The 16,316-nt window shown below is 40.8% G+C and overlaps 1 protein-coding gene across 1 annotated transcript; it reads right to left on the bottom strand.

Moving 5' to 3' along the window:
- Nucleotides 1-9,284: 9,284 nt before the first annotated feature.
- On the bottom strand, nt 9,285-16,265 carry LOC139222650 (carboxypeptidase Z-like). The gene is made up of 11 exons (XM_070854480.1): nt 16,024-16,265; nt 15,488-15,517; nt 14,543-14,917; nt 12,282-12,506; nt 11,972-12,198; nt 11,513-11,674; nt 11,222-11,380; nt 10,796-10,931; nt 10,450-10,589; nt 10,123-10,222; nt 9,285-9,876 (listed from the first exon to the last, which is right to left on the bottom strand). Exons 1-11 carry the CDS (start codon nt 16,103-16,105, stop codon nt 9,521-9,523), a joined length of 1,992 nt encoding a protein of 663 aa, XP_070710581.1. The 5' UTR covers nt 16,106-16,265; the 3' UTR covers nt 9,285-9,520.
- Between the last annotated feature and the right edge of the window lie 51 nt (nt 16,266-16,316).

Genomic DNA, 16,316 nt, shown 5'->3' with positions numbered 1-16,316 from the left:
AACACCTGATAATGCGCCAAGATATTCCTTCTCTCTGACACAACGAATATAACTCCATGTAGAAAAGTCTGTGTATTTATATTCATACACTAGAAAAAGCTCCAGACACTGTCAGTACCTAAACACACACCCTCAAACCTGAACAAACCTCACAGCCTGGGAGTTTGTTCATGTTTCATGTTTCATGTTTACTCCATTGGAAAAAAAAAAATCTAGATTAGTCTTTTGCTCACTTCTATGCAGCTACACACCAAACCAGCCGGTGACCAAACATCTCAACAAACACTTGACCCCCTCAAACAGCCACACAGGCCCATGTGCCACAAAATCCAAGCTAAACACAACACGACACAGAAATATGACCAACATGTTCAGATTAGAAAGTGAAGTCCACGCAATCTTACCTGTGTTGTTGGAAGACATGTGCACGTGGTCTCAAAGTGAGTACTTTTTTTTTTTTTTTTTTTAATGAAAGAAGCTTGACACCAGGAAATTAACACTTTCCTGAACTTCCTGGAAAGCTGTTACTTCCTGGGCGGAAACAGGAACTCCTACAAAATAAAACGCCAAAATTATGTTTATTTTGTTTACCTTCCTATCAACAAAAAGAAAAACTAATTTAGCTAAAATTACATTTAATTAAAATATGAAAGGAATATGGTTTATCTAAAATATATCACAGTGTTTCACCCCAGGCTCAGGGGGAAGTGAGGATAAACCATTTTTAAGATGCTGTTGAATTGTCCTCAAAATAAACTGTGCAAAAATGGAAATGCATCGTCTCTAAAAAAAAAAAAAAAAAAAAAAAAACACATAAAAATAACATTTTGTTTGGTATTATTCAAAGTGATGGTGTTTCTGTTGCAGTTTTTTCTGCAGTCTTGAAAATTTCATCTGCGTTATTCATGTTTTGTCCACAATAAGCAGCTCTAATGTTTCAGTGGCTGTCAGAGAGTCACTCTAAAGAATTAGAACAGACAGGATGGTGAATTCAGATCTTGTAATAAATCCTTTGTGGACTCAGATTAACCACAACTAATTAATCATCTTGTCTAAGTTTGAATACAAATCTTTTGGCCACAGTTAAGCTAGAAACAGGGAGGATATGTTTTGAACTGTACATACAGTACAATACACAGTGTCTACTGCAACACATGCTCATATGTCGTATTTGTAGAAGACCAGTAAAAGAGACGGGTGCATTTTCAAATATTTTTCAGAGGGCAAGTCGGTTTGAGGTTTCACAAAGGAGGCATGGTCTTCATTACAGCTCCAGTAATAGCTGGTAAAGACGAGCAGATTAGAAAACACTGTAACTGTAGAGGCTGGTGTAACAAAAGTCCAAAACACAGGAACTACTACTCTTATCCAGACAAACTAGACATGCTTCTGCACAACCACAATGGCACAAACTGGAGAGCCCAAAAGTGCTGTGAAACATCTTTCTACGTTGGATTTAGTATGATTATTTATTATTCATATATTTGAATTATGCAGTCATCTGTGTTTAATTAACTCCAAAATATTAATTACTTTTTAGCCAGCATGGCTCTATGGAGGGCCATGTATGTCAGTCCACAACTTTGGTCCAAATCTTCTTGATGGATTTGCATAAAACTCGGCGCAGATATTCGTTGTCCCTGTAGGATAAATCCTACGGATTTGATGATCCTCTGACATTTTGTTTTGCCACCGTTAGTATCACACTTGTGGCTGACAGTGAAATATCTTGCCACCAATTGCACGACATCTTGTCAGCTTTTTTCTAGGAAGTTCAGTTTCTATTTCAATATTGTCTCCTGTTGGTGTTGTTAACTGCTAGCAACTGCTTATATTGCTTAATGGGTAGGGCCAGCTCTGCATGTTCGCAAGCTACCAGGCAAACCAAGAAAGAGAACGTGGTTTGTACTACCTACTAAACATCAGCAGTTCATCATCGTCAGTTAGCATCGTCATTGTGAGCATGTTAGCATTTAGCTCATGTTACTAAGAACAGCCTCATAGAGCTGCTAGTGTGGCTGAAATCTATAGGGTTGTTCATACCTACAGAGACATGTCACACAGAAATAGATAAGAGAAGGTTTCAAACTTAGTAAGCAGTTCTTCACTAACATTTTGTGCAACAAAATGATTTCATAAAATTTGCTGTTAAAACAAGAACTTTGAAAATGACTAAGATTTGCTGCCCCTCATTCATTGGGCAAAGGCCCAGTGAACACGCAGAGGCCATCTCCAAACAGATCTGCTCTTTGATCCCTCAGCACAAGAGAGTATCAGAGCGTTGCAGGAATAAACCAACACGAATGAACACAATCAAACGCAAGAGGAACATGTCAACAAACACGATAGTTCATCTGGGCCTGCAGGTCAAATTAAAGCCTGTGTGGCCTTGTTGCACGCCGACCTCTGACCGTCACGCTGAAGGAGAAATCCCAAATATACCAACAGAGAGAAGCAACAAAGAAACTCTCCAATCCTCAACACCCCTCCAGAGTTCATGAACACCGGTAGTCAATGAACCTGGACACAGCTTCTTATTTTCAAAAGGAAGTGACTTCTCACAAACGAGCAGCTGTATTTTCTATTGTTATGTCCTGTTGTGGTTGGGAATCCCAACACTATTAAAGTCGAATCACCTTAACCCAGTTGGACCTGCTTTTGTCATAGCTGAGGGGTTTTCTACAAGAACGATTGGTGGGGTTTTGTATACACTCACGCTTGACTGGCTGCATTATCTTTGCTTCACATATTTCTACCCCGAGTTTGTTCAGGGTCTGTAACAAAGAAAGTAGCTTATTATCACCCACTGGAGGAGTTGTCTGCACATGTACGATTCGGTAATTGCTGCCGCTTAACAAGCAGACTGAATTGGACTTGACACTGAGCCATTATTAGGAAATGAAATGCTGTTTTTGCAATTATGTGAGTTTGGCAGGGCCTAGTGAATCTCCCGTGGACGGATCGTAAAAAGAGAATATAGTTAGCTTGGTGAGTTTTGAGAGTATACTACAAGGTTTTCACTCCATGGGCAATAAACCTGAGTGAGATGTATGAATGAAAGGAAGGTTTTTCCACAAAAATTAGATTTACTTTTCTTGAAGAGGTGTCATTGTTTCTCAAATCAGACTCCTTCTTGCTACTTTGTTTGACAGGCTGAAGAAGAATGAATTAAGTGACTGGCTGCTGTTCAAACATCAATCAGTGAGCAGCTTTTATACAATCCTGTCTTCATGGCAAGGTGTCCTCGACTTCCTGAAGTACACACCTGTTGCAGGGAATGTGTTCTGGTGGCTATTGTGCAGAAAGAAGGAATGAGATGTGACCTTGACCTTACAGCAAAATAAATCAGTCAGTTCCATTACGTCCTTTGTGGAAAGGATCAGACGGAGCTCAGCAACACGGAAATATCAGCATTTTATTCCTGTATTTAGTTGATTCTGTCATTGAACTTGACGAACTATGTAGAAAGTAAACACCCAAAAGGCTTTTGAGTGAAACTGAAGTTAGAAATCATACAAACAAAGTCAGCCTTGGCCTTGGAAATAGTTATTTACACATAATTCTAAACGCTAAGATGTTTCTGGAGCATTCAGACACATAATGTGGCTTTCATCAGTGGAGGAGTTTTGTTCAGCCCACGTGGAGATGAGAGCATTGTGACCCAAAAGAGCAAAAGAATACGCATATATCCGAATGTTTGCATGCTCATGTGAATATTGATTTACATTTATTTTCCTATGGCTTACAATGACCCTGTTTCCCTCGGCTTCATGAAAGCTCTGTTTTGGAACTCAAGAGTAACAAGAAGTGTAAGAAACTATGATTTTTCACTGATAGAAAAGGCTGTAGCAGTTAACCAGAGATACAGTTTGTTTTTTGAAATCATGCACTTTATCTTTAAAGCTGCTCCTTGCAGAGTCAGCAGTGCATTTGTAAGAGCAAGCTCAAACAGAGAGTGAATGCTGAATAGTAAAATATCCTGATTTTATGCCGCTGTCGGGAGGAAGGAACATAAATTTCTGGTTTACTGTTTGAATGGAGCGTCTGAATCTGTGCCTAAAGTTGATTTTTGGCTGGAAGGAGAATTTCTTCATTTAATGCTTCAGCTAGAAAGTGTTTTCTATGGCACCAAACCTTTTGGAAGATGGCCCCTTCAAATGAAGCAGGAAGACGTCTATAGGACGTGCACTGATGAACCATAGAGTGAATTTCTCCCATAAAACCTCTGTTTGTTTCATCTGATGACCTATTCCAAGAGGTAAAAACTACGCAGTATGCCTGTATCAAAAGAAAAAAGCAAGAGAAAAAATACATCAGATTTTGAGAGGAAGAACATTATTTTTCTTCTCTTCTATCCCATTAATCAGATTAATCTTGCAACCCTATCAATAATTCTCAGCAGTGCTGATGGAGCAGATGTAGGGAGTAAGTAGGGCAGAAGTGACTTTACAACAAAGACTGAAAGATGTCTCTAGTTGATGGCATGTGCCACCAGGAAGAACCAATTTCTTTCTTTCTAAGCCTCTAAATTACCATTTTAGACTATTCTGAATTTATGAAGGAAGAGTTTTAACCCCTGAGCTACTCCTCAAAACAAATAGCATAATGTCCATTTACAGTAAAGTTACTTGTGAATGCTTAATTGTGAAAAGCATCTTAAAGCCCATTGGTTTTCTTTTTTTATGATTTTATAACTTTTTTCACACTGTTCACACAGTATATTCTCTTCCCTGCGTCCTCTATCTCCCACTTTCTCTTTTCTTCCTCACTTAAAGCACTTTGTAGCTCCTGTTAGTGCTGCAGAAATAAAGTTCGCTCGTTTGCTTCATTCAAATCATCAATGCACTTTGATTAAAAACCGGAATTTTAATTTTACAAATAATTGCAAATGATGAATGATGTAAAACCTGACAGCTTCGTACGTGCAGCTTGTCAGTCGTTTACTAAAATCAGCTAATGAGAGCATTAGAAATGAATGAAATAAAAGTAGCCCCCTTCGGGGATACTGGCACCTGGTGGCACTATATTCACATGGTGGACTGAGCGTTCATTAATAGTCATAGTTACAAACTGATCTTGAGTAAGCATATTAAAGCTCCTTTGAGAACAGAGAGCAGCTTCACTGAACTGAAATGAGGCGTTACTTACCTACTTGCCAGCAGCATGATGCTAATACAACATGGCAGCTCAGGGCAGCTCTATGCTACTTTCTCAGCCTCACCAAGTAATTGGTGACCCAGCACCCCACCTGACATGGGCGGCTGTAGGAACTGGGTCCAAACAGGGTCAATCCTACATGGGGATTGTCGTATGTTCACTAAAAAGCACGTGACAAGTAAAACCAGTCATCCCCTCACACAGAGAGAGAGGCCGAGGCCTGTTTGACACAGTGTTTGGTTTGGACTTCAGTTCCATCATTATGTACATTCTGTGGGAGGGATCGCGGTGGGATTAACGTCAAGTTTCAACATTCCTCAGATAGGTTAATTTGTGGAGCAATGGAGCAAAACTCTCAGCTAAGTGACAGATACACTTAGTGTAGCTGCACCTAAAATATTTAAGGTTTCTCTTCAAATCTCAGAATGTCACAAAGAATCCACCGTGCAGAGCGTACATACTGTACAGTGACTGATATAAAATCACAGTTCATTAAGATTATCATACATCTTTAGACATGCACTTGATAGGATCTTATGGATCTCTTGATGCCAGATGGACGCACACAGCATCAGACAGCTCATCATATATTAATTCCTAAGAGCATTTTTTAAAGTGGCAATAGCTTTTAAACCATGTTTCAGCCCTTCCAGCTACTCCTCACCTGCGCAGACTCGTGTTCTGTTGTTCTCTGGGTCTTTGTACCGACACTACTGAGGCAGAAATGCAACAATGGACCTAGAAACAGAAAGGAAAATATTTATCCATGCTAATATACAGTGAGATTCCTGCACACATGGACATTTCCCAATAGGGTCTCCTCAAACTGCACCTCATCACTTCTTACCTGTGAGGCCACTCAGGCACAGTTCAGTTTGAAGGTTGAGCTATGACCCACTTTGTGGTTGTTTCTGGAGCCTTCAGCCACAATTTGTGCCCTTCGTAAGTGGATGGATTTGCTTTGTGGTCATGGAGATGGGCTTACAAGACAGAGGTTACTGTCCACGTTTATACAACCACCTATTATGACAAATTCCATATTTTGGTCACAGGGTAACAAACTAAACAATCTCTGTGACAAATGAATAAATCTGCCAGCTGATGCGGCTGACAGCTTTTGGAAACACCAATTATTTCCTACATCTCAGAGATAAATATTGCATTATATTATATTGTGTTAAATATATTACTCTTTAGTCAACCACATTTGTCTGACAGCTGTAGTTACTTTTCAGATTACTCTTCCTGTCCAGTGAAAACCATATGTCTCCAAATTTGGTGATTTTGAATTCTAATGTTTGTGTTTAAATTGTGGGATGAAGTGTTCCTTTGCATCTCGAGAAAAATCTCCTACTTCTTAGTAACTAAGTAAGTGATTAACAAAAAAAAAACCTTCAGACCAGCTGGAAAATGTTTGTAGTGATGCCGCAAACATATTATGTTTTTATAGGCCGTGATGACTTTAGGTCGAACTACCCAACAGAGTATAAAGTAGTATTAAGTGTATAAAGTAGTTAAATTCACAAAATTTCAAACAACTCGAGCAGTGTAATGTACCATACACATCAGTGCAGCTGTAACATGAATCCACAAACATCATAGAAAGTAGTAAAACACTATCAGGGAGTACTTTTACTTTTGATACATCTTGCTGATAACACATCCTTTTATTAAAGGGAGGTTTTGAGTGCAGGACTTGTACGTGCAGGGGAGTATTTTCACAGTGTGGTTTTAGTATTTTGACTAAAATAAAGGTGCCCTGAAGTGAGATTAAGACTTAACACAATAAGACAATAAGGTGAATGTCGACTGTTCATATTGGGGGAAAAAAACATGTTTCAGCCCCAAGCTGGCCTTCATCAGAGTATTGACACTGCCGACGCCAACTACAACTGATTAAATGTTGGCATCAGCTCACACAGACATCTGAACATCAAGGTAGGACACTTTCTCTCCTACAGAGTGCAGTTGAGCAAACAGCCCAAACTGTACATAATGAGCCCTAATTATCTTAAACTGGGAGTTTTCACTTTAATACTGGGAAATATCAGCGTGACAAGCAGCCTTTCGTAAAGAATTCTGTAGTATAACATTATAATATAATATTACCTTCATTGCAATACACTGAATACTATTAGGGAGATCATCCTCACAGCCATGACAGTACCAATTTCCAGGTGCTGCAATCCCTCCGCAGTGTGTAATGATTTCCAGTGTTAAAAACATACATGCATGCCATGAAAAAGATGTTGTTGATGCCTTGTGACAGTCTACTGAAAGCTCCCTACAGAAAGGTATGTGTTCCCAGGACAATGCAATCTCGTCTGCTGTTTGGCCGAACGAGTTTGGTGCCAAATCATGTGTTTGTGTTTCGTAAATCCCCCGAGAAGCCTGGTATGTTTTTTTCAGACTTGTCATGGGTCAACTAGTTCACTAAGCAGTCTTTCCTCTATGATTCTGTAATAGTATTCCTCAACCTTTGTGTGGGGGTAATTATAAGAAGAAGCTTTTCCCATGCTTCTTCCATGACCTTACATAAAAATTATTGTTTTGTTTATAAGATTTGGGACTTCACTGGACCCTCAGGCTGGCAACGCTCTTGCGAGCTTTGGTCCATTTTGCTTTACTTTTCATTGTGGCGATCTTGTGTCCATTTGGTGCTTCATTGAGGTGAATTTGTCTTGTTGTGGTAAATGTGACAAATTCGCCGCAGCTTAGTGTAATTTCCTTACAGCCTTTGTTCTATCAAGCAGTCCCTCTGGTCTGGCTGGAGAGCAATACATTCAGACCCTGCTTTTCATCTTCTTGGTCAGTTCTCCATTGTTGTTGAACTGCACAGCTCTGTTTCATGCTAATGCCTTTAATAGACCCTATTCTACTTTACAATCCTAAGTTATATCCCAGTGTTTATTTGGCTCCCTCAGCCTTTGTCTCTTATTGTATAGATTTCATGGTTTGAATTTTTAAAAAGTATCATAGGAACTTTCCTAAGTCAAAACATGCTGGATGAGCTTACGACAACAGGAAGTATTTAGGGCACAGATCAGTTACCAAATAAAACAGACAAACAGTTGGAAATGCACACAAACAAATCAGGTTTAGGTTTACAAAGCATCCTTCCTGCTAAGGTGTGTGGGACGTGGATGTGTAATTAAATACAGACAAAGGTTTCAGTGGTCTTTCCAGGATTAATCAGGTCATAAAGGGATTGACGTTGAGTGCAGGTTGTACCTGATTTAAAGAGCGTAAAAAGTCCGTAGTTTCTGTGGTTCCCAGCCTCCATGGGGTCACAAGACGATAAGTAGGAGGCGAAAGAAGACAAAAAATCTATGTTTTTTTCCGACTTGTTTCTATCTTTGCTTTCCTTTTGTGGAACAGCTGAATACTTTTGCCTCTTTAGGCAAATAATAAGTAAAATATTTAGAGACCTTCTCACACCATATTGACATGCGTCACATGTAATACAGATTCTAAATACACAGTTTAAGCTTCATTTTAATGAGTTACAAGGTAAAAAGGTCTAGATGACTGGAGAAGAAGATTTTTTAAGACTTTGTACATGTTTTCTTCAAAAGGTTTTTAGGAAGTATAAAAACGTACTGGGCGCCCTCACTTTTGCACTGTATGTTATTTGTTGTAATACATTGAATTCAGAATAAGACATAACACACATGATATCATTTTTTTACTAAACCACCATCATGTGTATCTGCATTGAATGAACCTGCACTGAAACAACTGAGAGCTAAAAGATAAAAAGAGTAAACCAGGATAGCTTTTGAGTCCCACAACATCCTGGCTCAGCATAATGCTCAAGTCACACCTGCACAGAACATTTCTGCTACTTTCACAGACTGTGTGCTGTGTGGAGGAAGAACCAGACTGGATGGTTTGCAACATCTTGGGCCAGAAGTTGGTTCAGCCTGTCCTCTAGTGGTCATCTGGTTTCATTACCCACTAAAAATAATTAAATCAAGATTGCAACATGGACACAAACATCATCCCAGTACTGATTTCTTGATTGAAAGCTGCTGTGCAGATTGACTGTGTGAATGTTTAGTTGCAGCTGCACGGGCTCACAAAATATACACCAACATTTTATTGACACAAAAGCTCTTTATTTCTGCTTTAAAATTGTTATAAAAGTGTTTAACAAACTTTTATCTTGATTGGAGTCAATGTTATTGACTAGGGACCAACCAGTGTAAAAATGGGAAAGCTAACATGAAGGCCAGCCAGCTAGCTTTTATACTTTTCTGCAATGTAACACCAATAAAAAGCAGCGTATTTATTACATGATAGCGCGGTTTGTGTTTAAACTGCAGAGAGATATTTTATTCTTCAACGTCTCCCATTAAAACCTTTAATGTTTGAGCAGCCATGTTGGTGCAGGACTTCCCGGCAGGACAAAGTAATTCCACCACCAGGGCTTCTCTTCTCTCTCCTCGCGGTTGTGGCTCAAACTGGCCACCTGGGTGTAGCGCTCGTACTGATTATAAGGGTCAAAGCGGTCGTAGTTGCCCATAGACAGGATGGTGTCATCGTCCTCTTGCATGCTAGGCTCTAAATCAGCTTTCTGCAGCACAAAGTCCACCCGGCCTGCTGTATGCATGCGAGGAGGCAGGTGAACCTTTTTCATAGCTCTGGCGTAGCCCGGGGCTGAGGCGGTCACGATGTGGATGCCAGGGGTGAGGAGGCGCCAGTAGTCTCCGTTTTCAGCTGGGCAGGGAGAAGCAGGCTGAGCATTTGGACTTATAATTTACATGCTTATATGGGGACTAAAAGTCAGAATATTTCCGCCTTTGCTGATTTGATTTTGACCATTCTGCTATACTCTTTCACGTCTAACTCTATGGATGTGTGTCTAAATGTGTCACGTTGGCCACAGGATACAAAACTAAAGGTGTAGTTTTGACAATGAGAAACAAAAAGTCGTGCATCATGTAAACAGCTGAAGTTTCCTACCTGTGGTAACGTCATGCCGTATCCCTCTGACTGATATCCGCGCACCTTTGATTCCATTTCCCGCCTCATCCTTTACGATGCCTTTGATACCTCGATGGGCCTGAAAATCAACACAAGACAAAGAATAACTTCAACTGACAATTCACAAACGAAAAAAAACATGTTTCTCATCTGATACAATGAAATAATGATCCCCAGACATCATCACTACATAAATAGTAAATTATGCTTTCAACTTGTAGTAAAGAAGTCGGAAAAATGAACATTGGTAAAGAATCAGTACTCAGGAGTGAAATAGTCAACACAAAACCATAATCATGTTCTTACTGTTTCCATAAATGTGATTAAAGCCTCGTGGTTTTCATGCCAACCAATGAACAGGTCCTCTTCAGGGGGGAATTTATCGCAACCCAGCTCTACGGTCACCTCGAAACAGTTGGTGTGGAGATAGTTGAAGTCTTGCATGCCTGGACAGAGACAGAAGCAGAACTGCGTTACCCAGAAATCCACGAGAAACTGTGGCGACCTTTCCCCTACACTTCTCAGAGGTTCCTCCTCACTGCTTCTGGTCCTACAGCGCCACCTAGTGGCTCCATCTGACATGTCATCTTTATATCAAGGTGTGAAATCACCATCACCTTTACTGAGGAATAATCAATAATAATAAACTCACCGCCTTTAAAGCTGGACCACTGTGCTCCGTTAATGATTCCTTTCTGACTGTCAGTGCTAGACGGCCCACAACGGGCATTTTCATTGGACATCCGTCCATGGGCGTTTGCGAATGTTCTTGCAAGAAACTTGAATACCTACAGAGTGAAAAAACGAGGGTTATTTTTCTTTTCTTTTAGTTCTTTACAGATGGAGCATGATGAGCATTAATTAATATTAATCAAAAGAATAATATCAAATAAAATTGAGATACATCTAGTAATTGAGAACTGTTTTTCATGTTTCTTTTTATATGCATATATGTTTTCTTCTACATCTATCGTTCTGTAATGGAGCCCAGCTGTACTGATGCAACCAGAGTGACAATAAATATCTAGAGTCTTGGATTCAAAGACTGGAGGCGATGTGTTTCAAGGAACCCGTTCACCTGATCATCTGGGGTCGGGGAGAGCATGTTGCGCTCCAGCGGGTGTTTGGACAGATCGTAGGGGTAGGACACCACCAGGTCCCCACCATGGAAGTTAGCAGAGAGCACAAACGGGATGGAGCGGATCCATTTCATGACAGCGTAAGTCTCCGGTGCGACCTGCATTGCACCATTAAAACTTATTTGGACCAAGAAATGTAACAGGTTTATTCAGAGGTAGAGAGGTTCCTCAGCAGTGTTATAAATATCACTCAATGAAATGACATATATGGATGAGGAGTCATACTGTACCTTACCAAACCAGTAATAGTCTGGGATTAGGACGTGGTCCGTGCGGTATCCCTTTTGTCTGCGTCGGTTGTAAACAACAGACGTCAGATCGGGGAAGTTTCGATTCAGGTCGATGTTCTGAGCATTGTTTCGGCCGATGTTCCAAGAATCATAGCTGGGCTGCTGTTGAATTCACAAATGTGTTTTCCAGAAAATTAGACAGTGACAACTATTAATAATTCAAGTATTAATGATTTAAATGAATATCTCGATCTCAGCAGTATGATGTGTACAGAAATTGCAGGAAAATTCCAGGACAAAAAAAAAAAAGAAAAGAAATCTGTATGCCTGTATTATTAATGTAATGTCATGTCATATTAATTCAAATGTATTAATTCATTAGGATGTTTGGTTGGTTTTCCATAACTATCACAAAAAAAATGACTCAAACTGCACAGAAACAAATGTGTAAGAACTGACCTCATCGTCACTGTAGTTATTGTCCTGGACTCCAGAAACAGCCACCTCGTATCCGTCAGGGTTCATGGAGGGCAGAATGTGGATGCGGGTGGTGTTGATGAGGGTCTGGATGCGCTCGTTTCCCAGCAGATACTCTGAGCACAGGTACTGAGCCAAGTAGATCAGCAGCTGCCGGCCCAGGACCTCATTTCCGTGCATGTTGCCGATGTACTTCACCTCGGGCTCGACTACAGAGGGGTCACATTTACAGTGACTGGAGAGAAAAGGATGCAGTATATCTGCACGGACTCTTACTTTGGGTTTTACTTACGCAGTTCATGTTCGCCGGGGTTGTCCGAGAACTCGATCACGAGCAACTCCCTGCCCTCCACACTGCGGCCGATGCTGTAGGTTCTCGCTATGTCAGAGCATCGATCCTCAGTTTTCTTCAAGATACTGGTCATCTGAGCGTTGGAGTGATAGCTGAACTTCATCGTGGTAGCAGTCTCCTCGGGAGGAGGGATTTCCGTGTTGTTCGGGTCCTGTACACCCTGCTCTGTTGTAAAGAAAAACAGAGCATTTCTTATCAGCTTCAATCCACGTGCTTTTAGATCTAACAGATATAACTGGCCACATGCTAGATCTATCAAAAAGAAATGTTGCTTCCATTATTGTAGGGCTGCCAGGCTATAAATAGGATGCTTGAAGAGTCTAGTACATACAACAGAAACCGAAATAAGAGCCGGATGTGCTTTTTCATCTGACACATTAAACTGGTAAACAAGCTGATGTCTGCCCTTACTTTGGTTTTCACACTTCAAACCAACAACAGCTCCAAAACCACATGGAGCACATTAAACCTTTGTGCTGCTAAATTCAAATGACCCAGAAGACTATCAGTCAAAACTGTCACTGCTGGTTCAAAGTCGTGATTTGAACAGTGGAAAACTGCTATTAGAGGTTCAATATTCTTGAACTTTTATCAAGAGCTTGTGGGTGTAACTGACCCTTTCCCATTTAGCAGGATTTACTGCTGGTGGCCTAGTATGTGGAAGCAGCAACCACACCCCTCTGCATCTGTTTTTTAATTCATTTACAGACCTCAAAGCCACATTGGATCTAAGGGATAAGATGTGGAAGCAAGATTTTTGGTCTCTTGGGGGAATGGGAATAAGCTGTTTTTCCCATTTTGTTTTTGATGAGCTGGTGAAATTAAGACCAATATTCCCTCTCTGTTAGCTCTGTTTTGGTCTCCACCAACTCCTGAGGGAAACGTCTTTTTAGCAGCTAAATGCTCCAAAGTTAATGAACATACAACAAACATTACTGGTATGTTACCAGCCGCTGCTGCTGGAAACAAAGTTGATGAGAGCAGCGAGACTGAACCAAAACACGACAGCTGAGGGCCCAAAAAAAAACCAAAATAATGAGCTTAAAGAGACTAAAATGCTTAGTAGAGCTGGTTGACAATTCTCTGCTCACAAAGCCATTTGATGTATTGAATTGTAATGTAAAAATGTTCACTACTGCAGCTTTAAAGTCAGATTACGTATTTATAACATGACCTAAGATGCTTAAACCCAAGTCAGATAAAAACATAAAAAACAACAAAAATCTTTAAAAATTGCTTTTGAACAAACGCAAACAAAAACTAAATAACCACAAAATTTCTCAAGCTGAGGATTCAGGCTAGTTTCATAAATAACCAGTCTGGGGCTACACTGAATGATAATTTTCAATAATGATTAACTCACCAATTAGTTTGGCCTATAAGATAGTGACAAAATGGCCTTCAAAATATCTCTGAAACTCATTGTGACGTGTTCAGAATCCAAAACCTACAGATTTTCTGTATTGTATAGCACCTAAAGCTCTGTAAATGTTTCTGGGATCCAAACAAGAAGATCCAATACTGCGCAGTGTTACTGTGTAAAGAGGTCGAGGTCACATGATTTCAAAATAGGCATAAACACAAATGGTAATAATCAGACAAGCATCTGAACCAAAGTCTACAACGGCAGAAAAGAATTTGCAGGACAATAAAAAGTGAAACACTGATGTGACTTTCACTGGTTGACTTTAAGACTCTTATGTTCATGTACACATGACTAAATCCTCAAATCGGTTCCTGCTGCTCTGCATAGGTTCGTCCTGTTCATGCACCCATATGGCTCACACATGATCTCTGTTAGTGGAAGCAAACTATCTCTTTTTGTCTTTAGGAACCTGTTTTTTAGAGTCAAAATGCCACACAGTGTGGCACAATAAGACCCTGTTTATGAGTATGGGCTCCTGATGAAAACACACAAAAACAGCCACAGAACCGAGTGTAAGTGGGAGTTTATGTGGGGAAACGAGGCACTCCAGTTGTACTTTATTTTTAGGTGAGCCACATGAACTTGTGCGAACCAGATGCTTGCTGAAAACTTGTGTAGGAAAAATGCTCCAGTGAAACTCACTCTTGCAGATGAAAAGAAAAGGTAAAAACCTGAATTTTAAACACTGATAATGATATAATTAGTCAAAGCCTAAACTAAGGTCAGGTCAGGTCACTAAGGTCACAATACAAATGATCTTGTGCTGTACTCTCACCTTGGAGGTCCTCCAGTGGGTCATAACATCCCTCCTGATCACTGACAAAGAAACGATCACAGTCCAGGAAGTAGGGCCAAGCCATCTCTATCCCCTCGAAAGCGTGGCTGCATTTTTGATGCACCGCCTCACACGTGGTGCGACAGGGCTTCAGCACCTTCTCCCTCTCACAGCGCGGAGCCAACACGGAGCAGCCCAGCATGCGGATTTCAGGGTTGCACTCTCCCCCGAGCAGAGACTCAGCCACGCTCATGAGGAGGTACTCGGCGCCGGCCTCTGCGTCCTCACGGGTCTTGTGGCCGAGGATGTTGGGGAACATGGTCTGAGTGTAGGCCATGTCATCGCAGTAGGACAGTAACACATCTGTGCATTTAGCTGAGGTTTTAAAAAAAGAAATTCAAAGGAAATAATTACTCAGATTGATCAGAAGCAACATGATGAAGCGCAGCAGGGATCAGTTCCTCACACCGCAGCCGACAGCAACCTAACTTTATCGTATTTTGAGGGATGGAGACATGTATCTCCATCTGTCACACACTTAATCATGAGCCTCACTGTGCTGTCCTCAATCATCTCGCTCCAAACATTTCTATTATCTCTGGAAATTAGAACGTGAATATTTCATAGTGTCATTGATCATCTAAAAATACACATAATGGTCTTATGGCTTTCGGGCCAGATTCCATTAAGACTACGCCCAGCGTGACTTATGATCTCATCCTTCTTGTTGTTAAAAACACTGACTCAGTTCAGATCCACAGGGATGTAACTGTGCAGACACTTGTCCTGCGAGAGAGGTTCAGAGGCTGCTCTCTCTCTGCCTGGTTTTAGGCTCAGGAACTCACAGAAAAGCCCAGAGAGGCGATCAGCTGCTGCAACAAGAGGCAGGCTTCATGACAAACTCCTGCTGGACAACATTACTCCTCCAAGCACAAGGGTACTTACGTTTTTCTTCCACTGCCGGCTTGCACAATCCTGCAACACACATCAGTATGTCATTAGCTGGCACTGTGGTAGACACTAGATGGCAGAGTGGTTTCTCTAAATGCCTCGATGTGGCCTACAAAATACTGTTTCATCAATCTCTGGTTTTGCTTCAGCAGCTTTCTGAAATGCCCGTCTGTCTGCAGAGTATCATTAAGTGTCTGGAGGTTACACCATTTTTTTTCACAGGGTTATAAATCTGAATCATTTCGGCTGAAAACAATGCTTTCATCTGGAATATTAAAAGCATTTGGCAAGATATAAGTCGACATCTAATCGTATTCACACTCTTTTTTTTAGTGGTTTTTAAGTTTCAGAAAGTGACAAACACGCATTTTTCCACGTTTTGTAAACATGTTTTCCCACATGACTGTCAGCTTCTGTGTCTGGAAAACGCACGAAGAGATGTCCAGCTCACACAGCAGGTTCGGATGCATGTGTTATAATAATAATAATAATAATAATAAGTGTATTGATACACAGCTGATCAACTTTACCTCGAAATGCAGGGTTACACCGCGGAGGAGCGCACGAAACAAGGACCAACAGCTGGAGCAGGATCAGCAGCATGATGCTCATTTCCGCGGTTTTATATTCCGTTTCGATGTGGCACCTCAAACACGCAGCCAGAGGGTGTGTGTCCCTTTCCCCAAGTCTGCAGAAATTCCCACTGAACTTCCCTCAAAGCGACTTTATTAGACGTATTACGGTCAACTATCGAGTTACAGAGGAAATGGCTCTGAGGTGAAGTCGGGACATCTGACTTTGGCGAATATGGTGCGCAGGAGAT

Source organism: Pempheris klunzingeri, chromosome 23, assembly GCF_042242105.1.
Source record: "Pempheris klunzingeri isolate RE-2024b chromosome 23, fPemKlu1.hap1, whole genome shotgun sequence".
NCBI lineage: Eukaryota > Metazoa > Chordata > Actinopteri > Acropomatiformes > Pempheridae > Pempheris > Pempheris klunzingeri.
This window is presented reverse-complemented; position numbering and strand designations above follow the sequence as displayed.